The sequence below is a fragment of the Prionailurus bengalensis genome, chromosome D4, assembly GCF_016509475.1.
Source record: "Prionailurus bengalensis isolate Pbe53 chromosome D4, Fcat_Pben_1.1_paternal_pri, whole genome shotgun sequence".
Taxonomy (NCBI): Eukaryota; Metazoa; Chordata; class Mammalia; order Carnivora; family Felidae; genus Prionailurus; species Prionailurus bengalensis.
In genome coordinates, this window is record NC_057359.1 from 57681771 (window position 1) to 57708399 (window position 26629).

The 26629-nt window shown below is 45.2% G+C and overlaps 3 protein-coding genes across 3 annotated transcripts in view; 1 reads left to right on the forward strand and 2 right to left on the reverse strand.

Annotated features, from left to right (window-relative positions):
* Positions 1 to 333: 333 nt before the first annotated feature.
* On the reverse strand, positions 334 to 2293 carry LOC122474947 (olfactory receptor 13C7-like). The gene has a single exon (XM_043566354.1). The coding sequence runs from the start codon at positions 2182 to 2184 to the stop codon at positions 1168 to 1170; it is 1017 nt and encodes a 338-aa protein (XP_043422289.1). The 5' UTR covers positions 2185 to 2293; the 3' UTR covers positions 334 to 1167.
* Positions 2294 to 6591: 4298 nt separating this feature from the next.
* SPAAR (small regulatory polypeptide of amino acid response) overlaps positions 6592 to 26629 on the forward strand; it is a 36214-nt gene continuing 16176 nt past the window's right edge. The window contains exons 1-2 of the mRNA XM_043565079.1: positions 6592 to 6714; positions 13147 to 13357. The gene's annotated coding sequence lies outside the window, so the exon portion shown is untranslated. The remainder of the gene's footprint in view (positions 6715 to 13146; positions 13358 to 26629) is intronic.
* On the reverse strand, positions 9979 to 12096 carry LOC122474245 (olfactory receptor 13J1-like). The gene has a single exon (XM_043565077.1). It carries the CDS (start codon positions 12082 to 12084, stop codon positions 11146 to 11148), a length of 939 nt encoding a protein of 312 aa, XP_043421012.1. The 5' UTR covers positions 12085 to 12096; the 3' UTR covers positions 9979 to 11145.

Genomic DNA, 26629 nt, shown 5'->3' on the forward strand with positions numbered 1-26629 from the left:
GTTGCATGAACCCAAATAGCTGGGATTCAGAACAGAGTCTGCAGAGTACAGAAGGCACTGAAGAGGGACACAGAGCTGGGACAGACCCCACCCAGCTAGGAGGAGTCAGAGGGGTTTTCAGGAAGAGGGGGGAAGATTTGAGTGAGGGCTGAATGATTCCGTAATGCCGAGGTGTTGGGAGAGGGTTCTCTCTGGTCACCAGTGTCCATATTGCATTCCTCCACTGAGATTTCTGTCATTCCAAATGGTCCCCAGTGAGTAAAGCACTTAGGACACAGTATTGTGCCTCGCTTGGTCTGTGATGAGTGGCCAGTAGATGTTAACTAAAGGTCAAGAAGTGTCTGGACACAAGAAGGAAGAGCAAGGGGGAGACACAGAGGCAGGGCAGACTGATAGTTGTTGGGGAACTGGGAATAGTTTGGCCGGGCCTGGGCCCAGAGAGTGTGTGTGGGTGGAGTGGGGCTGAGGCAAGCAGCCAGTATGAGGTTGGATGGAGAGGTGGGGTCTGGTTTTTATCCCATGGGAAATGAGCCACTGGGGGGATTTAAGCAGGAGAGTAGCATGATCAGTTTGGTGTTTTTGTTTTTGTTTGTTTGGGTTTTTTTTGAATGGGAGTTAGCTAGTGCAGAGGAAGGATTTTGAAGAGAGTTTGGAGGACAAAAATGTGGTGACACAGCTGTTGTGATACTTGAGAGAGAGATAGTGAAGGTTTTTTTAGGCAATGTCATTGAAAGGAAGGGACCCATTTAGGAGCTCTTAGGAGGTGGATTTTCTCAACTTAGTGACTAATTCGATGTGTGGGGTTGTGATGGTCAGAGAAAAGGAAGGCACGTCTCTAGTGGCTCTTGGGTTGACTGTAGGATGGCGTGGCAACCGTTAGGCTATTCACAGATTTCTCAGTCTTCCCGCTCCTTCCAGACACATGGCGAGTGTGTTTCACCTCCCCCTTGATGTTAGCCATGGCATGTGCTTGCGTTGGTGGATAAAGTGGAAGTGAAGCTTGAAGAGCCAGCCAGGCTTTGTCATGGTGACTAGCAATGTTCCAGGTGGTAGCTGCGTTATCATCCTGACACCCCGAGGGATGAAAACAATGGTTCAGAGCAGACCCGCCTGCCCAGTCTACTGCTGATGACCTGCCGCAAGAGTGAGAAACAAACCCTGTGGGTTTCAGCCACTGCGATTTGAAGTCATTACCATGACGGACCTAGCTGTCTTGCGTGACACAGTTGAAGAGCAACAGGGAAGGTGGGACAATTTCCTGGAGAGCAGGTCTCCCCAGAGCAGGGCTAGGACAGCAGATTTCACCTCTGCATTCCTCAGGCTGTAGATGATGGGGTTTAGTGAGGGCGTCACGACCCCATAGAACAATGCAATAATCTTATCCAGGTTGGGGTCCTGGGCCTTGGGCTTGAAGTACATGAAGGAGATGGTCCCGTAGAAAACCACCACAACTGTGAGGTGGGCAGAGCAGGTGGAGAAGGCTTTGCACCGGCCTGCGGCAGAGGGCACCCTAAGGATGGCAGCAAGGATGAGAATGTAGGACAGGCAGATGAGGAGGAGTGGGGCCAGTGTCAGGACAGCCGTGGCCATGATTAATAGCAGTGCATTGAGAGAGATGTCCCCACAGGACAGTTTCAGCACTGCCAAGATCTCACAGAAGAAGTGATTGATAATATTGTGGCCACAGAAGGGGAGGCTCCAGGTGAGAAGGGACTGCAGCAGTGAAATGGCAAAACCTGTCCCCCAGCTCAGCACTGCCATCCACAGGCACGTCCACCTACTCATGATCTCTGTGTACCTAAGCGGCTGGCAGATAGCCACATAACGGTCATATGCCATCACAGCCAGGAGCAGGCACTCCGTGGAGCCCAGCGCCAGGGTCAGGTACATCTGCAGGGCACAACCAAGGAAGGAGATGGTCCTTTGGGCTTCCAGGAAGTTGGTCAGCATGAGAGGCACAAAGGAGGATGTGCCACAGATGTCCATGAGGGAGAGGTTGCTGAGAAAGAAGTACATGGGGCTATGCAGGCGGGGGTCCAGCATGTTTAGGCCAATGAGGAGGGAGTTCCCCAGCACATTCATGGAGTAGATGCCCAGGCAGAGCACAAACAGGACCATCTCTAGGTTAGGGTGCTCGTGTAGCCCCAGCAAGATGTATTCTGTCACAGCCGTCTGGTTTGCCATCTCATTCTCCCTCCTTCCCTGTCTGGACCACACAGCTCTCAGAAAAAGCTCTTGCTGACCTGGAAGCCAAGCAGCCTGGATGTGTGCCCTGGGGGCAGGTCAGCCCTGCCGCTGCAATTTAGTTTCATCATCTGATGAGAGGATTGGACCTGTAATGTGCCTCATCTCCCTAAGTTACATCACAACTTGAGCTTGGCCTGTAAGCTGGCCCTCAGCTCTGCCTCAAGTTGTGACGTAACTTAGGGAGATGAGGCACATTCTAGACCCCTAGACTCTTTGTTGTTTTCCCCAGGGTGGGTGCAGGGGAGACAAGGGTAGGATTCATGTTTGGCACACTCCTTTGTAATATAAGGAGTCCTTGGCTGTTCAGGGAAGCATCTTTTTTAGGTTATGACTCCATATGGTTGAATTTTGCTCATGGTATTTCAGATTCATTCATTTGCTGAATGGGTTTTGAATACTTATTCTGTGCTATGTCTTGTTCAGGTGCTGTGGGTACACCAGTAAGAAAAATATATGGACAGAAACATATCACACCTATCATAAGGTTGCCCTCTTTCTTCCCTGAATTAGGTGAGATGAACTTTGGAAGGCCTGTGGGTGATGGGTGATGCTCATCTAGTGTTCCTTTGGGCATTAAGGGTCAAACATTTCCATTCCACAAGATGTGTAAGCCTGATGTGTGGTCATCTGTCTTTAAGGAATGATAGGCCATCCATCGATTTTTTTTTTCCTTCCCTCATCCATTGATTTTTAGAAGATCATATAAGAACATAAAATTCCAGTAGAGCCACTGGTCACAGGATCTAACCCTGGTCATGCAAGCCAAGTGACTCACTTCTTGGCCTCCATATTGCCTTATAGAATAAATTATATTGACAATGATGTCTCAGGAGGAGGGAACACCAGGCTCTAATCTGGCAGGGGTGTTGTCATTCAGTGACTAGTTTTAAAAGGGAGGGGTAGGCAGAGGTGGCAGTTCTCTCTCAGGTGGCTTTCTTTGCTCTTCTGAGCTGGTCTCATTGCCTCCTTGGGAAATGCCAGTGTCAGGAGGGAGCCCTAATGTCTCTAAGGTACAGCAGTCTTGTTAGGCAGGAAGGCTGTCTTATGGCCCAGGTAACCCCTGGTTTAAAGCAGAAACAGGAGCTGAGTGTGACATTTAACATACAGAAGATATAGTCACCTCCACTCCTGGATTGACTGTGAGGCCATTGTCCTGTGACAGCACTGGAGTTCTGTTTGTCTGTCAGGGCTGGATTTTTCCCCCTCATTCCTCTTCCTCATTGCATCTAGCATTTGTAGGAGCTGACGGGCTCATCCTCTGCTGAATGAATCTTGTCTTTTCCCAGTGCTACATCTTGCCCAAGAAGTTTCCTTTTATTTTATTTTTTTATATTTATTTATTTTTAAGTAGGTTTCATGCCCAGTGTGGGGCCCAACACGGAGCATGAACTCACAACCCTGAGATCAAGACCTGAGCTGAGATCAAGAATCAGATGCTTAATTGACAGCCATCCAGGCATTCCCTTTTAGAGGCAGGTCCTCCCTCCCTTCCCCAGTGGGGGCTTCCTGCTCATCCTTCAGAGCCCTGTTCATTCTCTCTGTCTCTCTTCTCCCTGCTCCATGAGAGGTTACATGCTCCCTTCTTGTGTTTCCTCCACCTTTGGTTGTCCCTCTGTTCTACAGTGTGCTGTGCACCCGTCCCCTCTACTAGAGAGCAGGACCCCATTTCCTTCTTTCACACACCTCCTACAGTGAGTGATGCCAAGAGCAGTCACTCAACAGATATTCAATGCATGATTCAAAAAACCTAGCTTTGCACCCCAGCGTCACTCAGCACTAATTAGCTGCGTGAGATTGACCAAGTCACATGGCTTATCTGAGACTCAGAATCCCTCTGAAAAATGGAGGTGCTGTGTAGCTCAGATGAGGCAGACCCGCAAAGGTGCTAGTGTGTTGCCTAGTGCTACATGTTGTATGAGGATCCAGATCAAAGGCTGCATCTTCAGTCACAGAGCACCTGCTGGATCTGTGCTCACCACCTCCTGACAAGGGTTCCAGCGTCTGTCATGACCCCCGGCATCCCCAGAGCCGGTGCCACTGTTCCCTTCTCTGGCCTGAATTAGGGTAACTGTTAAGGGTGTTTCTAGAGATACAGAGGCAGCTGATTAATCTGGGTCAGCGCTGGACCTTACATCTTATCCACATGAGCAATTAAGGGCAGGGTTTCTCTTGCTGAGGCTTGGCAAAAAGATACAGAATTGCCTGAGTATGATGGTGGCTCATTCATTCACTCATTTAACAGATAACTGTGGAGCAGTTACTATATGCCAGGCCCTGTGCTAGGAGCTGAGAATACAGCAGAGGCTGGTGTGGCTTCCGTCCTAATACTTTACGCTCATTCCCTCACGCTAGGTGACGTTGGGCATGTCCCTTCCTCTCTCTGGGCTTTAGAAACCTCTGAGATTCTCTTTGAGTCTAGAATGTAAAGACAAAGTAAAACTTGAAATCTGTAAAGAAGTTAAAAGGAAGCACCTTTTCTAGGTTATCACCTCATGTGTGTGGATTATACCCACAACGTTTCAGATGCAAGAATAAGGGCTTTGTCTGTACTCGGTGTGTTTTTACAAATTGAGCTATGTTAACCTCAAATTCTGATACCTGACACGGGTGTGTGTGTGTTTGTGTGTGGACGCGTGTGGGGGGGGGGGGTTCCCAAGTAGGTGAAAGGTGGGAAACCACCTGTCCCCACATTTCTCTTCCTCACCCTCATCTCTAACAAAAAGACCAAGTGGGAATGGCAGAGGCATTTGAGGGCTTTTGAAAACAGGCTGTGGCCTGCCCACTTGCCCCATCTCCCCTACACACACACCTGCTCCAGCCTCACCAGACCACTCCCCATTAATGGACAAACCCCACACACTCCTATCTCATCCCTCTTCATACTCTTTCTTCAACCTGGAGAGGCCTTTCTCTTCCACTCATCCTTCAAGGCTCTGCTCTCACACCCCTCCTCTGCACAGCCCGCTCAGATGCTTTCCTAGAACTGACCATCCCAACAGCATGATGCTTACTGCCATAAGCACAGGTTAATTGCATTCTTCCCTGCATTGTAGTGTGTTGTCCCTCTCTCAAGTGACTGTGAGCTATTTTAATCAAAGGGTCATGCCCGATTCATCATTGTTACCCTCGGTGCCTGCACCCAGGCAGTGTCGATGATTGCCATTTGAGATCCGGTGCTATTCTGCTGCTCCAAACCCTCGTCCCAGATGTCTCACTTTGAGATCACCTCCCCCACCAACACACACACAGCAACAGAGGATGCGACCGTTGTGATTGCTGGGAGAAGAACTTTGGGGGTGCCAGTCTTCTCCCTGTCACGGCACCTGCTCTTTCTGAAGAGCTAAGTCAGAGAGTAGTGGGTTTCCTCACAATTTAGGAGTCTGATCATAATACATTCATGGAAATTAGAACCAGCTCATGGGGTGACAGACTTATGGCCCCAAAGAAATAGGTCTGTATCTAGAAAATGCCATGTGTCCAGGTAACCGACAGCTTTGACTCTGCTCCATGGCCACAAGATGGGACACCAGAGAGCGGCTGCTGTTCCCCGGGTGCATCAGTTAAGATGAGCTAGGTTTTGCTGCAGTAACACGTAATCTTAGTGGCTTACCATGACAAAGGCTTACTTCTTTCTCATGCTACATGTCCTTTGTAGGTCTTTAGGGGGTTCTGTTCCATGTTGTCTTCCTCAGAGATCCTGGCTGATGGAGGCTCCACCATCTGGACATCACAGGTTGTGATGGCTGGGGAAGGACACACTAGGGCATTCACACCAGCGGTTACATGCTCTGCCCCAGAAGTGACATGTGTCACATCTGCCCAAACTTCACTGGCCCTGTGTAATCCTACCACATGCTGGGAGGAGGAGAACCTGAAATATTGCTGAGTATTTGGGTACGATATTATCTCACAGTACACTCAGAAAACCACTCTGGCATCTATTTGCCAATGTCTCACACTCTGTCATGTTCTGGAAAATCAGGTTCACACAGAGATAGCAAACCGAGTGTCTGAGAATAATTGTCTAATTCCACACCCTAGATTTAGACCTCCTGAGAGTCAAGGTGATGCCATAAGCTAGGACTGGGAGCCCTGGGACAGGAGCGATTGTTGCCTTTGTTCTGATTCTGCTGTATGACCTTGGTGAAATTTCTCCTTCTGTGAATGGAAGCACTCAATTAGGTGACTTCTAGTACTCTGTAACCCCTGAAACATTTCCTCACTCTGTCTAGCAACTTCCAACCCTGAGGTCTGACAGACCCAGGGTTACTTTGCAAGGTAAATATTGTATCAATTTCATTGACTGGCGACTAGTTTGAACCATTTGATATTTTATTTTAGGCTTCACAAATTATTTTAAAAGAAAGGTGATGGGAATAAGAGGACCAAAGCTTCCGTTACAAGTTCCCTGACATGACTGGATCTAGGATTCCTGCTTCACTACTTCCTCGCTGGATGGCAGAGCAGGTGAGTGTGGGCTTTGGAGTCAGACCAACCAGGGCCCAAGTCCCAGACCTGCCACTTGCTCACAGTTTTCCGAGCCTCACCTTCCTCACCTGTAAAGTGGAGATAAGAATAGTATTTCCTTGTGGGGTAGTTTTGAGGATCCAGCGAGACAAGGCATGCAGAGCTCTTAGCACAGAGCCTGGCACATGATGAGCAATCAGTAAGTGGTAGCCAATATTACTAGTATCATTGCGTCCTCTTTCACAAGCAAATATTCTGGTTTTCATACACTGAAAAAAGGTTTCATGAGAACAGCCCACATGCTAGATCGATTGTCCTTACCTCACACCTACTGCCCAGTGACATTAGCACCTGCAGGTAGCTGGAGCAGGCTGCCAGGTGTTCTGACCCGAGGCTTGGGAGACAGAGCCGGCAAGTGCTGAGCTCGTTACAAGCAGACACACTGTTCTGGGATGGGCCAGGGCCAAGGCCTCCAGGACCAGCTCTTGGTCCCCTGCCACACAGCTCTCCTGCTCTGGGCCCCGGGGGACTTCTCAGTCCCTGCTCAATTTAAAGTTCAAACTCTGGAACCACACAAGTTTGAGGGTTTGGGAGCTGTGGGGCTTGGACACCCCAGGATTCTTGTGCTTTCCCAGCAGGGCCTGGTTGCAGTGAGGTGGGCACAGGAGAGACATGGGACAGATTCTGACAGTCTCGTTGCTGTCCTGCCCCTTGGATCTGAGGACTGGAGTTTGTGGCCCCCTACCGCAGGCCTGCGTGTCTTGGTCCGTGAAAAGGGGCATCTTCATTCAGGAATGTTGTGAGGATGGGGACTCGCGAAAGTTTAGCAAAGTGAATCGCTGTCTAGAGTATGAGGCCCTGAGCACTTGTGAGGGAGATTAAGTCAGGGATTTAATCACGGGTCTCTATAGGTTTCCTTGCCCTTCTCTTCCCTTCCTATCTCCTTATGTTTCCTTTCCTTTCCATTTCCTTCACTTAAAATTTTTTAAGTGTATTTCTTTTGAGAAAGATTGAGAGAGAGAGAGAGAGCATGCAGGGGAGGGGCAGAGAGAGAGGGGAAAGAGAATCCCAAGCAGGCTCTGCACTGTCAGCATAGAGCCCGATGTGGGGCTCGAACTCATGAACTGTGAGATCATGACCTGAGACAAAACCAAGAATTGGACTCTTAACCGACTGAGCCACCCAGGTGCCCCTCCCTTTCCTTCATAATAAAGAATAACAACTTGTCGCAGTTTAGGAACTACAACACAGCCTTCACTAAAACAGTGGCAGCTACAGATTTTCCCGTGATACTATGTCTTGTCCTTTGGGATTTTTATCAAGATCACAGGTCAAAGTAAAACATTCGAAGATTGGTACTATTTGTTTTCTACATGGTCATGGACCAGTGCCCTCTTGCTGCCCACGGACACCTGGAACCCAACAGCAGCCCCTCACTGCTCTCATTTTCTCCATTTCTGTCTCAAGGGGCAGCAGCGCTATCCACCCAAATAAGCCTGAAACCCAAGCTTCAACCCACAAAGCCATTCTCTCTCTCGCCCACCTCTGTAGTCATCTGTAGATCCCAAATATTTCCCAGCTGCCCTCTCTCCGCTTGGTTGCCCGCCTGGTCAGGCCTCATGAGAGACTGGCTTATGGATTATGTCAACAGCTTCCTCACTGCATGCCCCTCAGGCTGGAGGCCTTCTCATCTGTGCTCTACTCTGGAGCCAGGAGATCGTCCATTTCTTAAAAATGAATCACCTTATTTCTAAGTTTTAAGTCACGTTCATGTTATAAATATTGGAAATATTGGAATTAGTTAAATAAAGAAACAATCCTTATCTAACCTATCAATCCTATCTAACCCCACCACCCAGTGGAAACTCTTAATATTTTGTCATAGTTTCCCAGAATTTTTTGCATATATACTTATTCATAAATCCATAACAAAAATACTTAAACAAATAATATTGGGATCGCAGTGAATACAAAGTTGTGAATTCTGCTTTTTTCTATTTAACTACATTGGGAGCATTTTCCATTATCAAATATTCTTCAGAAAATAAGAATTTTTTGAAGGCTGCATCATATTCTATTATTGGACACCACCAAGATTTATTTGGACATTCTTCTATGATTAGATGTTAAGATTCTTACAACTTCCTGTTACTATAAATAATGCTGTGATTAATGTCTGTATATATATATCCTTATTCATAGATCTTTGCACCTCTAATGATCATATTAGACTAATTCCTACAAGTAGACGTGTTAGGTCACAGAGTCCAGCAATTTTTAAGTCTTTTGATTCATACTTCTGACTGATTTTTTTTTTTACATTTATTTATTTTAAAATTTTTTTTTCAACGTTTATTTATTTTTGGGACAGAGAGAGACAGAGCATGAATGGGGGAGGGGCAGAGAGAGAGGGAGACACAGAATCGGAAACAGGCTCCAGGCTCCGAGCCATCAGCCCAGAGCCTGACGCGGGGCTTGAACTCACGGACTGCGAGATCGTGACCTGGCTGAAGTTGGACGCTTAACCGACTGTGCCACCCAGGCGCCCCTACATTTATTTATTTTTGAGAGACAGAGACAGTGCGAGCAGGGGAGGGGTAGAGAGAGAGGGAGACACAGAATCTGAAGCAGGTTCCAGGCTGCCAGCTGTCAGCACATAGCCCGACGCGGGGCTCGAACTCACAAACCATGAGATCATGATCTGAGCCAAAGTTGGACGCTCAACCGACTGAGCCACCCAGGCGCCCCCATACTTCTGGCTGATTTTGCCAGGAATTTATATTAACTTATTCCCACCCTCACCAGCAGTGGATGACATTACTTCTTCACTGCACCTTCATTACCAACGGACAGTAAAAAAGTTCTTCACCAATTTCATCGGTGAAAATGATATCTAATCACTAATCTAAAAGTAAATGTGATTTTAACACCCCCAATGCCCACCTGATAACATCCAGATTCTTGTCCTGGCATCAAAGTTGGGCATCTTTGTGGGCAGCCTTCACTCTGGCCTGATCAGAAAGGGCTGAGCTTCAGCGAGCGGGCCGAGCTTCATCGAGCAGGCTGTGCTTCTTTCCTCCGTGCCTCTGTTCTGACCGACATGGGAAGCAGAAAGAGGGACTGGAGGGGAGCAGAGGGCTCAAGCAAGGATTCTGCTTTCCTGCAGCGGGGGGCAGGCAGGAGAGCTGGACTGCTTCCTGGAGGCCAAGGCTAGCTTCCCCATCACGCAGACAGTACCACTGAGGCCAGAGGGGGGCAGGGAAGGGAGATGCCCTGTGAATCTGCATCCATTTCTGCTGTGTGCTCACTGAGTTCTCAGAAAGGAAAGCTGAGAAGAGGCTGAGCATCAGGAAGGGGCAGCTCTGGCAGGATCCCTGCAATGAGGTAAGGAAGGATAGAGCAAGTCTCCCCAAAGCCAGGTGAGGCCTGGATGCTGGGCTGGGAGGCATGGAAGAGGCTGCTTTTCGTGCTCAAGAGAGACATCGGGAACACAGGCCCTGGGCTGTTCAGGGTTATAGGTGCCCTGGTGGCCAGACGGGTCTGGAAATCATGGATTCTGGGCCTCATCACTTCCTCTACTGTCACCTCCCTGGGTACCATGCCTGTCATCTCTGAACTTAGCTCCGCTCAGATTCAGGAAGGACCCCAGGCTCTGCCACTATCACCCCTACACTGATGTGTTCGTGGATGTATTTAAGAAACCTATGGGAGGCCTAGGGTTGGGCAGGGCTGGGCTGTGGGGCCAGAGTGGATTCTTACCTTTTCTGCTCTTATAGTAACACTGAAAATAAAGCAGGAGGAGCTCAGTGAGGGGCAAAGCTTCGTGGGGGAGGTGGCATTCGAGCTGGCCCTTGACAGTCAGGCCATCCTTTTACATGTGGAGTTGTGCTGCCTCGTGGGAAGAGCAAAAGAGCACAGAGCTGGGCAGTGCTGGCCAATCCCGGGGCTCACACCTGGCTGGCACGTGTGGCTGTCAGGAGGGGGAATGTGGGGCAGGAGTCAGGACTAGCAAGGCCGGCTTGTGAGGGCCCTGAATGCCCCCACTGAGAAGCTTATGCTTTGTCCTGAGGGCAGTGGGCAGCCACTGGGTTTCAGTCAGGAGAGGATGTGATCACATGTGCTTTTCAAAAAGGCCCCTCTATCTAGAGGCCCCTCTATCTATCCCCCAGGGAGGATAGAATGGAAGGAGACTGAGAGTGAAGTCTTGAGGCCAGCCAGGAGCCGGTGTAGAGGTGCAGGCGGTGGTGCTGAGAGCTGGCCAGGCCATGCCAGGGGAGGAACCAAGCGGTGCTTTGTGAGCCCTTCTGTGGCGGCCCCAGTGGGACTCGATGCTGGCTTTCTGGGGTGAAGATTCCAGCCACACAGCCCTGCACCGCACCTGTCCTTCCTATAGGAGGCCTCACCCACTACCCTAAAGAGCCCAGGTGTCCCTCACTTGGAGGTCCAACTTCTACCCCACACTTTCCTGGCAGCCTCCTTCACTTCCGTGTTCCTCAAGCTGTAGATGACAGGGTTCAGCATGGGTGTGACCACGGCATAGAGGACCGTGAAGACCTCGTCAGAGATGCGTGCCTTCTTGCTCTTGGGTTTCATGTACATGAATATTACGGTGCCATAGAAAAGCATCACCACAGCCAGGTGTGCCGAGCAGGTGGAGAAGGCTTTGCGGCGCCCAGCAGCTGAAGGCACCCTCAGGATGGTGGCCAGAATAACTATGTAAGACAGGCAGATGAATGCCAAGGGTACAGGCAGCAGCAGAATGGCGCCCACCAGCAGGAAGACTTCACTGACTGACGTGTCGCCGCATGCCAGCTTCAGCACTGCCAGGATCTCACAGGTGAAGTGACTAACCACTTGGCGGCCACAGAAGGGCAACCTCATGGCAATGACCGTCTCAGTCACCGACTTGAAGAGGCAGAGGCCCCAGGCGGTTCCCGCCAGGAATAAGCAGAGCCGGTGGCTCATGAGCACGGGGTACCTGAGTGGCCGGCAAATGGCCAAGTAGCGATCGTAGGCCATGATAGCGAGCAGTAGACACTCTGTGGAGCCTGCGGACAGGCTCAGACACATCTGGACTGCACAGCCAATAAAGGAGATGGTCTTCTGAGCTGACAGGAGGTGGACCAGCATCAGAGGCACAAAGGTGGACGTGTAGCAGATGTCCAGGATGGAGAGGTTGCCCAGGAAGAAGTACATGGGTGTGTGCAGGCGGGCATCTAAGACACTCACTGCCACGATGGCAGTGTTTCCCAGCAGGGTCACCAGGTACATGGCTGAGCACAGAGGGAAGAGCAGGTGCTCCAGGGCCGGGTAGCCAGAAAATCCTTTCAGAAAGAACTCAGAGATCTCTGTCCTATTGACCAGCTCCATACTGCAGCGCTCAGGGGAGTACACAGCTGGGATGGAGGGAAAGAGGGTGTACGGTGGTGGAGAGCCCACAGAACCTCTTTTGGGTTGGGGTGCCTGGGTGGTTCAGTCAGTTGAGCATCCGACTTTGGCTCAGGTCAGGACTTTACAGTCTATGAGTTCAAGCCCTGTGTTGGGCTCTGTGCTCTCATTGCAGAACCTGCTTTAGATCCTCTGTCTCCCTCTCTCTCTCTGCCCTTCCCCTGCTCGTGCTCTCTCTCTCTCAAAAATAAACATTAAAAAAAGAACATCTTTTGGGTTGAAGCATATTGCTTGGGCCTTTTCCAGCTTTTATGCACAGTCTGTCCTCGAGTTTGGACAATTTGCACACCTCTAGGCCGCAATTCATCCACGTGAAAAGTGAGCATTGATCTGGATCAGCATTTCCCTAAGAGAGTGTTAATGGAAATGTTAGTAGGCAATCTGAAAAATTAATTTGAGATCCCACTAGATTAAGTGAAAGTAAATAAAGTTCTTTACTGCAGGACTTCTCAGAGCCTTATATGCCAATGTGATTTGTGACTTTCCAAAAGTGGTACAGGGCATGTAGTTCCCAAACTTATTTGACCATGGGTATCATTCTTTTTACATTAATCTACAGCACATAAGTATTCTACTAACATAGTTTGGGGAAAAAAGTATACTGGATCAGAGGTCTTCAAATTAATGTGTACTAGAATCACCTGGAAAGTTTGTTAAAATACAGATTGTGTTGTTCCATCCACAGAGTTTCTGACTCAGTTTGCCTGGGTGATGCTGCTTCTGCTGGCCACAGTGTCACACTTGAGAATCCCTGGGCTACATGGTTCCTGAGGTTCCTCCTGGCTTTAAGGAACCTCTGAGCTGCTTTATACTGTTCCCACTGTTGGGAATGCCCTTTTCCCTTACTTATCAGCCTGCAGAAATCTGATTTGTGTCTTCAGGTTAGCTCTGGTCTCCATGCATGAAGCATACATGTGCCTCACAGTGGAGGGGCTGCTGATCTCTGAGCTTATCAGTTGGCTCATCCAACCTGTCCTTCCACAGGGCCTGTTTGTCAGCTACTGTGTGTGGATTGACCTTCAGAATCTGCCTTCATCACAGGCTTTTGAGCTGAAATTTGAAGGACTAGTTGGCCTGGCCCCAAACCTCCTATTTTCTCTGGGCCTGAGCTAGAGCTGCTTGGACTTCATGAATTCCTAAGGCATCTGCATGGAAAACTCCCTGAGAGGTGAATCCATTGGATCTCATTGCACAGGTAGGAAGCTGAGGTCACATCGTAAGCCTCTGGCAAGGTGGGCCTAGAATCTAGTCCTCCCAAATGCATGGCACTGACCTCATGCTCACGGCAGAGATTTGTTTCTGTCGAGCACCAAATGTTGGTTGTTCTTTAATCACAATGGATGAACATCTTTCTCCCACATTCTCCCCTCAGTCTTCTTACCAGGTAATGAGCATGAGTCAACATGTCCCATGGACATACTTAGTGTTTCAGACACTTGCAAGATGTCAATAAACCCATGGGACACACTGCCCAAGCCCGGATCTAGAGTGAGCACCAGTTCCTGTCCGTGCCTCACTTGCATGAGGGTTTCCTTCTTTTACTCCTCCTGTGTTTATCCATTCCAGAATGAAGGAGAGATTGAGCTCCTATTACAGGCATCATGCTAGGCATTAGGGGAACAAATATGCTCCCGGGCCACTAAATTCAAACCATTTCTATGCGGAAATCATCTCCAATTTCCTTGCCTAGCCTCATCCTGCTTCTGTTTGCGGGCCTCTAGTGACAGGAAGCCTACTTCTCCCATGGACATACTTCTTCCTTTTTTTTTTTCTCTCTTTCTGTTAAGCCATGCTAAGGGTCACAAAAATCCTTCCCAGTATGGAGTCTCTGGGTGTTATTGGGCCTGCACCACCCAGCAAAGTTCAAGGCGAGTGGCCCCTGTGGACGCTTTCCTCTCACACAGAATAAACACAGGGTCCAGGGCTCTGGGTCCTACTGCAGGAACGAAGGGCCTCTTCTGCAGCAGGGAGAGCTCTGCCCTAGTCTTGGGGCCTCAAATAGAAGGTCTTGCCTTTTCTTGACTGTGTCTAGACACATTGTGGGGTAGAGGAGTGTGATCTGCAAGCTTCTTCCAAGATTCGGCCGGGAAAACCTGAGACAGGGCTCATGGAGGGGCACCTCTATTTAACAGAGTGTCAATAGCAGCAGGCGCTGTGCCAGGGCTGTGGGCAGCATAGAGGTGGCACTGTGCTTTCCTGAAGCCCCAGTAGTCGGGCCATGCCATAGCTTCCTTTGCACGGTTCCACATACTATAATCTATCCCCTAAAGTCACTAACAAACATAAGCAGCTGTTGGCTCTCTATCGCAATATACATACACCCACGTAATGTCCCCATATATGCCCCCAACTCCATTTGTGTGTACAAACAACTGTTTGACCCCCCCTGTATGCACATACGTGCCTGTGCGTGTATATGCCACACATGGGCCCATGTATGTGCCTGTATGGTCATCCACGTGAGTGTATGCATATGTGTAGCTGGCACTCTCTCATGGGCTCTCTCTCTCTCTCTCTCTCTCTCTCTCACACACACACACACACACACACACACACACACCTGGTAGTACGGATCCTTGGACTTGTGGCCAAGGCTTCAGAGGACCAAGCAGGACTACTAGGATGAATGGAGACCAAGCTGGGACCCTGGACGTATCAGTAGAGAAGGAACAACCCTTGGGGTAGGGAGCAAACTTTGTCTGGACTGAACCAGGAAGACAGAGAAACATCAGAGCAGGGACATGGTCACCAAACCAGCTCTAATGTCTTGTCTGCTTTCCAGCCTGTGTGCTGAGTTGCTGTCTCTCCCTGCTCTTTTGTCTCCCCTTTAGCTGGAGGATGAGGGACTCTGGGAAGAGGGGCCAAGAAGGGATGTGTATGGATGCTATGGAACTCTGGTTCTCAAAGCAGGGCTAGGAAGTTTTGTCTGCAGAGCCTACAGTGTCCTTTCTGCCTCTGCCTTACTCCTGGCCATCTGCTACCTAAAAACCAGTTCAGATGCTACCCCCAGCAGGGAGCCTTCCTTTGTTTCTCCCGGGCCACCTTGAGCCCTCTCTCCTTTGTGCACAGCCCTGCTGGCATTTTCAAGGTGGCACTCACCTCTCTCACTTACTTCTCGCTTGTTGCCTACCCTGCCAGCCCACAGGGGTGGCATCTCCTCCCCCAGGTTCTGAAGGCCAAGTTGAAGCATCAACTTCTTCCTGTCTTGATGTGACTTCATGGAGCTAAGACAAATTGGGAGTGAATAGCTGGGTGACAAACATGAGCTGTTCCTAATCTGGAGGACAGGCTGGCAGAAGTGGAAGGGTCTCACAGCTCACGTAGACCAAACCCTTTTTACATATGGGGAGACTGAGGTCCAGAGAGAGAAGGGCTTGCCCAGCATCATCACACACTGAGTTGGAGGGGGAAGCCAAGGTTCCAGTAATTCCTTGGAGGTCCTGACTCCTAGCCAAGGCCCCTTCACCTGCCCCCATATCTCCATTTTTTTACTTACCTTGAGGCTTTTTCAGATTCATGTCCCTTGTTCCCTGGAATATACTTTAGAGACCAGGAACCTTCTTTGGTTGCAGCTAGGAGAACACAGTTCAAAGAAGTGGGCCCAAGCCTCCTTTACACAGGGAACCCTGGTGGGCAGGACATGGGGTTTCACACTGACTCAGCTTTCCCAACTGAGAACACATGCCTAGACTTTTGCAAAATTCAGTGAAGTGTTTGCAACTCAATAGAATTAAGTAGAGCTTTTAGAATTGGGTGGAATTAGGGAAAGTACTCAAAATTCAGTGGGACATTCTCTGAAGAGTATCACACTTGTTGGAATTAGGAAATTCTGATGGGCTCAAGGCTGAACAGGGCACTCAGTAGGTTACTGCGGCCTCCCAGAGACTCCTTGACCCGGGTGGCTCCTGGCTCCATCGTGGCCGACAGCCTCCCAGGGAGCAGGCAGGTCAAATGGAGTAGGCACCTTTCAAAGCTCCCTATGTGCCAAGGGACTGTGCAATCCCCAAGGCAATTTAGAGGGAGAAGGGGAAATGTACCCAGCGTAGAAACTTTGGGGTGCTTCAGGGATGATGTCCCAAAGACCCAATTACACAGAGTCTATTTGGAAATCTTAATTGGTGTGAAAAAGTTGGAGAAAGTGACTCAGGGTCGGGATCCGCACTCACAGATCAGTCCCCAGCCAGTGTGACCCAAGCATGTTTATAGAATGAGTAAATGAGTGAGTGGATGAGCAGTTAAATAAATGCATAAAGAGTTCTCAGCGAATAAATGTAAACATTAATGAATGGTGAGTACACAAATGATAGGCAGGTTGCTTTCCAGGAGAGTTAGAGGTCCTGGTTCAACTGTCATAGGGATCTCAAGAAAATGCAAAATCTGGAAAGAGTGTAACGAGGAGGGAACTAGATGAAAAGAGACAAACAGAATTACAGAATATCAGAGCAAGGAGTCCATATTTACCATCCTGGCCCACCCTCATTGTAGAGACAAGAAAACTGCTCTAGAGAGGAAGGAGCTGGCTCAGTGTCCAGGGTTTGCTCTGTGATACTGATTTGTCTGCCCTTGAATGCAAAGCAGGTCTGCCCGGGTCAGGCAGTGACTGGGTGCCTCTCACTGCACCCGGCTCCTCTTCTCCAACCTCAAAACAGGCATCTTGATGGTTGCTCCTTGAGGTTCCTTCTAGTTCTCAGAGTCCATGCCTCTGTGGGGTGGAGGGCCTCTTTATCAAATAGGGTCGTTTTATTTCAGAGCTGGCTATTGTTATTGTTGTTGGATTTTTATTTAACTATTTTAAAATACAAGTGACTTTATTAGCTTTTTTTGTATTTATACAAGCTGTACATATAGAACATTCTTTTATTTTATTACTTTACTTTTTTTTTTTAACATTTATTCATTTTTTGAGACACTGAGAGAGGCAGTACAAGGCGGGGAAGGACAGAGAGAGAGGGAGACACAGAATTGGAAGCAGGCTCCGGGCTCTGAGCTGTCAGTACAGAGCCCATCATGGGGCTCGAACTCATGAACAGTGAGATCATGACCTGAGCCAAAGTGGGACACTTAACCGACCGAGCCACCCAGGTACCCCCAGAACATTCTTTTAAAAAAACATGAAGAGGGGCGCCTGGGTGGCTCAGTCAGTTAAGCGTCCGACTCTTGATCTCAGCTCCGGTCAAGATCTCATGATTTGTGAGTTTGAGCCCCACCTCGGACTCCATGCTGACAGCACAGAACCTGCTTGGGATTCTGTCTCTCCCACTCTCTCTGGCCCTCCCCCACTTGTTCTCTCTCTGTCTCTCTCAAAATAAATAAATAAATAAGCTTAAAAAAAAAAAAGATGCAAAGAATACAAAAGTGTATGATGTAAAAGTTATACTCCTTCTTCATGCTCCCTCTCCCTGACTTCCCAAAGGTAGCCAGTGTTCTAATTTTATGTGTGTCTATCTACATATTTTTCTGGTCCTTTACATATGCATATCTACATAGAAAGATCGATTTTGTAATCATATGTAAATATGGCTTTAAAGCATGCTTTCTTGTTCTAGTCTTATTAAAGATAAGTGATGTACAATTGCTTATATTTAAATCATGTAATCTGATGAATTTTAACATAAGCGTATAGTCATGAAGCCATCAGCGCAATCAAGACTGAGAATTTATCTGTCATCCCCACAGTTTCCTCATGTTCCTGGGTAATCCATTCCTCCCTCCCCAAACCAGGCTATCTCTGTTGTGTTTTCTGTTCACTAGATTACATGCATTTTTCTAGCATTATATTTGTTGCAACACTGTTTACCAATACTAATTTTTCATATATTTATGGATCTCTTTCTAGACATAGTATTATGTTTTAAATAAATTTTATTGTCTCTTACAGGCCTCATACCACACTGTTTTAATTACTGTAGATTACTAGTCTATATTGATATCTTCTAGGTCAAATTCCTTCTTACTAGCCTCTTTCAATAGTATCTTAGTTTTTCTAGCACATTTCCTTTTCCAGAAACATTTTGCAGTCATTTTGACAAATTTCATGAAATCTCTTCTGAGATTTTGCCTTTAATTCATTAACTAATTTGGGAGGCAGTATCGACATCATTATAAAATCAAATTTTCTCATCCAGGAATATTGTTTGTTTCTCCATTAATCCAGATCTTTTACTGTATCCATCATGATCATAGAGCTCTTCTCCTTCTAATATGTTAATGAAGTGATTTCCATCAATATATATTTTTTCCCAAGGTCAAACTCTTCTTATATTTCTGGGATAAACCCTTCTGCCTCTTGGTGTTTTATTCTTGTCAGAGATGCAAGATTGATTTGGGGGTGAGCTGATGGCCTCTTGCTTCTGGGCTCCACCTGGTGGACATCAGGCCAATCTTGATGATCTTTGGGAGGACGTGGTTGGAACAGCTATGAAGCTCTGAATTCCAAGGCTCAGGCCTAGGGAGATCACTATGGTGGCAGGATGACAGATCAAGGAATCCGGTGGACATAAAATCTGTGTGCCCCAGTTATGTGGCTGTGCACCCTGTCACCTTGGGCTCTACTAGCTTCTAACTGAGGGAAGAGACCAAATGTGTATTAAAAGAATCTAGGGGCGCCTGGGTGGCGCAGTCGGTTAAGCGTCCGACTTCAGCCAGGTCACGATCTCGCGGTCCGTGAGTTTGAGCCCCGCGTCAGGCTCTGGGCTGATGGCTCAGAGCCTGAAGCCTGTTTCGGATTCTGTGTCTCCCTCTCTCTCTGCCCCTCCCCCGTTCATGCTCTGTCTCTCTCTGTCCCAAAAATAAAATAAAAACGTTGAAAAAAAAAATTTAAAAGAATCTATTCTCAGGGCACCTGGGTGCGTCAGTCTGTTAAGCTTCTGACTTTGGCTCAGGTCATGATCTAACTGTGAGTTCAAGCCCTGAATGGGGCCCTGCACTGACAGCTCAGAGCCTGGGCCCTGCTTGGGATTCTGTGTCTCCCTCTCCCTCTGCCCTTCCCCAGCTCATGCTCTGTCTCTCAAAAATAAATAAACGTTAAAAGAATCTATTCTCGGGGCACCTGGGTGGCTCAGTCGGTTAAGCGGCCGACTTCAGCTCAGGTCACGATCTCGCCGTTGGTGAGTTCGAGCCCCGCGTCGGGCTCTGGGCTGATGGCTCAGAGCCTGGAGCCTGCTTCCGATTCTGTGTCTCCCTCTCTCGCTGACCCTCCCCTGTTCATGCTCTGTCTCTCTCTCTGTCTCAAAAATAAATAAACGTTAAAAAAAAATTAAAAAAAAAAAGAATCTATTCTCTCAGAATCCAGCAGTCTATTCACTAATATGTCCTTTCTCTAAGCTTTATAATTATCTTTATGTCATTTTCAATGAGGCCAAAACCTCAAATATACCTTCACTTTTATGAATCTGGATGCCTTTCATATCAATAAATTTACAAGTCAGAGAAGTATATATCAACTTTGGTCCAGAAAGTAAGATCTTGAATCCTTGGCACCAGCCAAGTTTGGAAACTCAACACTTGTATGGATGGCTTCCCCAAAAGTTGTAGAAAATAAAACTTTTACATGTTTAAATGAAAATAAATTCTTAACAGCACCGAAAAATCAGAGACAGTGCTACCAGCAGACCAGAAATGTCAAGGAATTGCTGAAAATGGTAAGCAAATGAGATTGGATTGTTAGAGGAAACCACAGCCAAACAAAATAAGGAAGGGATTACTACAGTAAGGACAGTGGTTTTGGGGGTTCTCAGCTCAGAGGCAACAGTTACCAGGAGCAGGGGGAAGGGCCTGAGGCAACCATCAGGATGACTGGTTAGGGATTCTAACTTGGCAGCAAGCAGGCAGGTTCAGGTAGTTGGGCATCGGAAATGCTGGCCTTCCAACTGTGTCAGTAATTGTCAATGCTTGAACCAGAGACTCACAGAAAAGTCCCAGGAGGAATGGGGAGCCACCAAGCCCAGCTGAAATCCTCTCAGTAACTCCTTCAGCTCCTGTATCATCATTCCTGGAGATAGTAAATGGAAACTGAATTCATAGACAAGGCAATAGGGAATTGTAAATAAGAAGATGAGCCTACTATGTGGAATCATATGGTACTTGTCTTTTTGTGACTGGCTTATTTCAATTAGCATAATGCCTTCAAGGTTCATCCTTATTGTAGACATTGCAGAATCTCTTCCTTTTTTAAGACTAACAAATAGTCCATTGTATGTATATATACATTTGCTTATCCATTCATCAGTTGATGGAAACTTGGGTTGCTCCCATGTTTTAGCTGCTGTGAACAATGCTGCTATGCTAATATTAACCCTGCTTTTGATTTTTGTGGGTATATACCCAAAGTGGAATTGCTGGATGATATGGCAATTCTAAAAAAATTTTTTTGAGGAAGCTTCGTACTATTTTCTACAGTGGCTGTACTATTTTGCTTTCCCATCAACAGCATGCAAGAGTTCTAATTTCTCCACATCCTTGCCAAAACTTGTTAATTTCTGTTTTCTTTCTTAATAATAGCCATTGTAATGGGCATGAGGTAGTAGCTTATTGTGGTTTTCAATTCCATTTCCATAATGATGAGTGATGTTGAGCATCTTTTCATGTACTTATTGACCATTCATATATCATTTTGGAGAAATGTTGACACAAATCTTATTCCCACTTTTGAATTAAATTGTTTTTTTTTGTTGTTGTTGTTGTCAAGTTTTAGAGGTTCTCTATAGATTCTGGATATTAATCTCTTATCAAATATATGATTTGCAAATATTTTCTCCTATTTTGTAGATTGCCTTTATATTCTATAGATAGTATTTTTTGATACACAAAGTTTAAAATTTTTCATTAGGTCCAGTTTGTCTAATGTTTTTTTGTTACCTATGTCCTTGATGTCATATCTAAGAAGTCATTGCCAGATCTAGTGTTATAAGACTTGTGTCTTGTGCTTTCTTCTAAGAGTTTTATTGTTTCAGGTCTTACATTTAGGTCTTTAATCCATGTTCAGTTAATTTGGGGGTATGGGATCCCTTTAGGTAAGGGTTTAACTTCATTCTTTTCATGTGGATACCCAGTTTTCCAGTGCCATTTGTTGCAAAGACTGTCCTTTCCCCATTGAATGGCCTTGGCACCCTTGTCAATAATCATTTGACCATATGTGTGGGAGTTTATTCCTGGGCTATTTTATTCTATTGGTTTATAGATCTCTCTCTCTCTCTCTCTCTCTCTCTCTCCCCCCCCCCCCCTTTTGCCAATGCCACACTGTTCTGATTGCTGTAACTTGGTAGTGAGTTTAGGAATCAGGAAGTGTGAGTCCTCCAGTTTTGCTCTTCTTTTACAAGATTGTTTTTGGCTGCTCAGTATCCTTTGAAATTCCATTGAATTTTAGGATGAGTTTTTCTATTTCTGCAAAACATGTCCTTGGGATTTTCATAGGGATTGCACTGAATCTGTAAGTCACTTTGGGTAGTTTTGATATTTAAAGCATGGTAAGTCTTCCAATCCAGGAGCATGGGAAGTGTTTCTATTTATTTATGCCTGTTTAAATTTCTTTCAGCAATATTTGTATTTTTTTATTGTACAAGTCTTTCAGTTCTTTGGTTAATTCCTAAGTCTTTTATTCTTTATGATGCTATTGTACATGGACTTATTTTTGTTATTTATTTTTCAGATTGTTCATTGTTCATGTATAGAAATGCAACTGATTTTTGTGTGTTGACTTTTGTGTGTAGTATCTTGCTATGTTGCTGAGTTCATTTATTAGCATTAACAGCTTTTTTTGTGAAGTCTTTAGAGTTTTCTCAATATCAGATTTTCTTCAAATAGAGATAACTTTACTTATTTATTTCCAATTAGGTTGCCTTTATTTCTTTTTCTTTCCTAATTTCTCTGGCTAGAACTTTCAGTACTATGTTGAAAGGGGGGCATCCTTGCTTTGTTCCTGATCTTAGAGGAAAAGCTTTCAGTCTTTCACCTTTGAGTATGATGTTTGCTGTGTGTTTTTCATATATGAGTTTTATTATGTTGAAGTAGTTTCCTTCTATTTTCATTTTGTTGAGTGTTTTTATGGTTAAATAGTGTTGAATTTTGTCAAATGCTTCTCCTGCATCAATTGAGATGTTCATGTGTTTTTTGTTCTTCATTTTGTTGATGTGGTGTCTTACATTGATTGATTGTTGTATGTCAAACCATCCTTGCATTCCAGGAATAAATCTGACTTGTTGTGCTATATAATGCTCTTAATATGTTTTTAAATTCAGTTTTCTAAAATTTTTACTGAGGATTTTTGCACATATGTTCATCAAAGATATTAGCTTGTTAGTTTAGATATTAGTTAGATAGAAATTAGTTAGATATTAGCTTGTTAGTTAGATATTAGATATTAGTTTTGTTTTGTTTTGTTTTTTCCCTTGTGGCAGCTTTGTTTCCATTTGGTATCAAGGTGATGCTAGCTTCATAAAATGAGTTGCAAGTGTTCTCTCTTGTTCTGTGTTTTTTTTTTCTTTTTCTTTTTTTGGTTTTAATTTTTCTTTGGGTGTTTGGTAGAATTCACATGTGAAGCCATCTGGTCCTAGTGTGTCTTTGGTGGGAGGTTTTGGGTTACTGATTCAATCTCCTTATTTGTTATTGGTCTGTTTATTTCTTTTCAGTTCAGTTTTCATAGGTTATGGGTTTCTAAGAATTTATCCATTTCTTCTAGATTATGCAATATGTTGGTGTATAATTGTTTATAGTAATTCCTTATGTTCTTTTTTATTTCTCTGTCATTTGTTGTAGTGTCTCCTCTTTCATTTCTGATTCTATTTATTTGAGTCTTTTCACTTTTTTCTATTAGTCTAGCTCAGGATTTGTTGATTGTAGTTTTTTCAAAAACTTACTCTAGATTTTGTTGATTTTTCCCTATTGTTTCTGTATTTGCTATTTGATCTATATCCACTCTAATTTTATTTTTTTCTTCCTTCTACTCACTTTGGCTTTCTTCTCAATTTTTAAGCTTGTTAAATTTCAGACTTTATTTTTCCTAATAGAAATACTCCTTTAATTTCACTTTACATATTTTGATATGTGCTATTTCTCTCTTGTTCTCAATAATTTGTAATTCCCACTATTATTTCTTTTATTATAATAATTATAGAGTGTATTTCTTAATTTCCAGACAAATGGAGGTCATTGGGTAAACCTTAAATTTTTAAAATTTATCTCAGCTTGATTTCTAATTTAATTTCACTGTAGTCAAAGAATATGGTCTGTAGGCTACCCATCCTTTAAAATTTGTTGAGACTTGCCTTACGACCTACTTTCTGGCAATTTTTCATCAATAGTATCTGTGTACTTGAAAAGAATGTGTCTTCTCTGCTGAGGGCAGTGTTTCTATATATGTCCATTTTATCAAGCTTCACAGTTACTTTATTCGAATCTAAATTCTTACTGATTGTTTTGTCTGCTTGGTCTCTCAATAATGAAAAGATATGTGTTAGAATCCTTTTCTTCATTGTGAATTTACTGATTTCTCCTTATAGTTCTATAAAGTTCTGTAAAGTCTAAAATAGCGACCATATGAGACAGTACTAGAAAACTCTATTGTACCACTTCACTGAGTATTAGGAGCATGCAACATTATAATTGGTGTATCCTGCTGGTGAAAATAATCCTTTGTGTTTGTATATGGATCCTGTTTATCTCTAGAATTTTTTCTGCCCTAAAATTTACTTTATCTATTATTCACATTATACCAGTTTTCTTTTGCTTAGTATTTGCTTGACATATCTTTTCTATCTTTTTGGTTTCAACTTTTCTATCACCGTTTTTTAGACTTTTGTAGTAGATAGCACATAGCTTAAAAATTTTTTTTAATGTTAACAGAAAGGAAAAGGAATGAGGTCTAAGGAGGGTCACTTCAGGTATCTAGCTGGCTAGAGGCTCATGGCTCATGACACCAGGCACTGAGACAGGGAATCAATCTCAAAATATCCCACTCCACCCCCATTCCTGACCCTAATCCCTCTCTCCTCCACAGAAACATCATTCCATGAGTCACCTCTCTCCCTTGGTGATTCCCATGGAATATAGGGCTCAATCTTCTTGCACCTTTAAAATAAAACCTTCTTTGACATAATTTCCTCCTGCAGCTGCTGCCTCATCTCTCCTCTCCCCTTCACTGACCAGTTTCTCAAGAAGTTATTCCTGCCTGTTCTACTATTCAGTTGTTCATTCCAGATCCCTAGATTTATACTTGGCTTCTACTTCTTAATTCTCCTCATCAGATGTGTCAGAAAGTTGTCTTACTTCCATCTCAATAATATATTTTGAGTTTGTTCTACCTGCTTTTCTCCCAGATACCATTGTGATGCATGCACCTATCATCTCTTGCTTGGACCACTGCACCTTGTTCTAGGAAGGGGTTTCTGATCCTTTCACAGGCTAGCAGTGATACTCATCTATCTCTGAGTTCTTATATATTTACCTGTTGCTCAGCTAAGGCCTTCTGGGGATCTAGTTTGGGGACTTGTCCTTCAGCTGAAGTGATGTGGCACACCCACCCACACTCCTCATCTCCCATAGCTCTGGCCCCCAGAGATCAGACCAGAGGGATGGCTCATTTTCACTGGGTACCACCTCCAGAAATGGTCTGTCCCTGTGGCATTTTACAGCCTAATGCTGGAGAGTGGTGCCCTGAGCTCTGGGTACAGGCTCCCAGATGGTTAACTAGGCTGGGCTAATTGAACACTGCCTTTGGAAGTCTTCATAATCAGACGGGTTTCCTACTGGGAGCTGAACCCTTGGGTGTCCCTAACTGTCCCAGGGTAATTTTCCTACCTTTCAGCAGATACAGAATTGTGTTATGAGATTCAGTACCCCAGGAAACTCCTTGTTCTTGCCTCCACAGAAATAATGGTGCTACCTCAGTGTGGGTTGGTTAACAGGCCTCAGAGTCCTTATCCAGAGGGTAGAAACAGGTATGTCATTCTTCCTCTACTGGATTTCTCAACAGGTACACTACTGGTGTTTTGGACAAGATATTTCTTCCTCGTATGGGACTGTCCTCAATGTGGAATGTTTACCTTCCCTAGTTCTTGCATATGAAATGCTGACCCCAAATGCTGACCACTTCAAACACCCCACATATTTCTAAATGTACTCTAGAAAGATTCTGTCCTCAGTCTAAAAAAAAAAAAAAAGAAAAAGAAAAAAGGCACCATGTGGACACTCATAAGCAAGGAAGTCACAGAGATTACCTAGATACTGAAATTCTATAGTGTTTTCAAGTCTGTCTTGGCTTGTCTCCAGGACCTAGACCTTCAGCTCTCTGAGGCTGTGACTATGATTCATCCCTGCCTGCCCTGGCACAGGACGTGATCCAGAGCAGGTGTGAGTGAGCAAAGGAATAGGATCTGTGGTGACTGGATGCTCTAGGTGACACTGTTCAGTAGAAATGCTACACAGGGTGCACGTGTAAGTTAAATGTGTAGCTTTAAAAAAAGTAAAAAGCAGCAGGTGAAATTAATTTAAATAATATATTTTAGGGGCACCTGGGTGGCTCAGTTGGTTAAGCATCCAACTCTTGATTTCGGCTTAGGTCGTGATCTCATGGTTTGTGAGATTAAGTCTCGAGTAGGGCTCTGTGCTGACAGCATGGAGTCTGCTTGCGATTCTCTCTCTCTCTCTCTCTCTCTCTCTCTCTCTTTCTGCCCCCCCCTGCTCTCTCTCTCTCTCAAAATAAACTTTAAAAATATATTCTTATTTAATCCAACATAAAAATTATTATTTCAACCTGTGAATAGGATAAAAATTATTGATGAGATATTTTCCATTCTTTTGTGTACTAAGTTTTTGAAATCTGAAGTCTATATCACATATACAGACTCTCTCAACCCAGACTAGCCACATTTCATGTGTTCAACTGCCATGGGGCTAATAGCTACCAAGTGAGACAGAACTAGAAAACTCTATTTTCCTACTTCCCTGCCCAACTATTGCTTATTTCCCCCTGCCTACAACATTGTGTGTGTGTGTGTGTGGAAATTTTCATATATATATATAGGTTATATATATATATATAACTGTAGTGTGAATAGGCATATACTTAAAATCTAATTTCAACTATTGTTAACCATTTGCCACATTTACTTTATCACATATGAATTCATCTATCCAACCATCTTATTTTTTTTATTATTGTCTTTTTTTTTTTTTTTTTTTTTTTTTTTTTTTTTTTTTTTTTAGTGAAGGATAGGTTGGAAAGCCACTCAGAAATCTATTATCTCTTTGGATGTTCTACATAAGCCTGAATCAGGAGTTTTTCAAATTTTTAGGGCAAAAGTCTTGACTCTTCCCTTTTTCTATCCATTATCCTCCCATATTCTCTTTTTCCTCTCCTGTGGATTCTCAAAGACATGGCTTCTCTTTCCAAGGATGGCATCATGTCTCATTCGGTTCCATCTCTCAGTCCAGGACTGGGTTAGAGGTAGACTTTGGGGCCAGGCAGGCCTGG

Coding starts and splice junctions, on each gene's coding strand:
- LOC122474947 (XM_043566354.1), bottom strand. CDS start 2,184: ATGGCAAACCAGACGGCTGTGACAGAATACATCTTGCTGGGGCTACAC.
- LOC122474245 (XM_043565077.1), bottom strand. CDS start 12,084: ATGGAGCTGGTCAATAGGACAGAGATCTCTGAGTTCTTTCTGAAAGGA.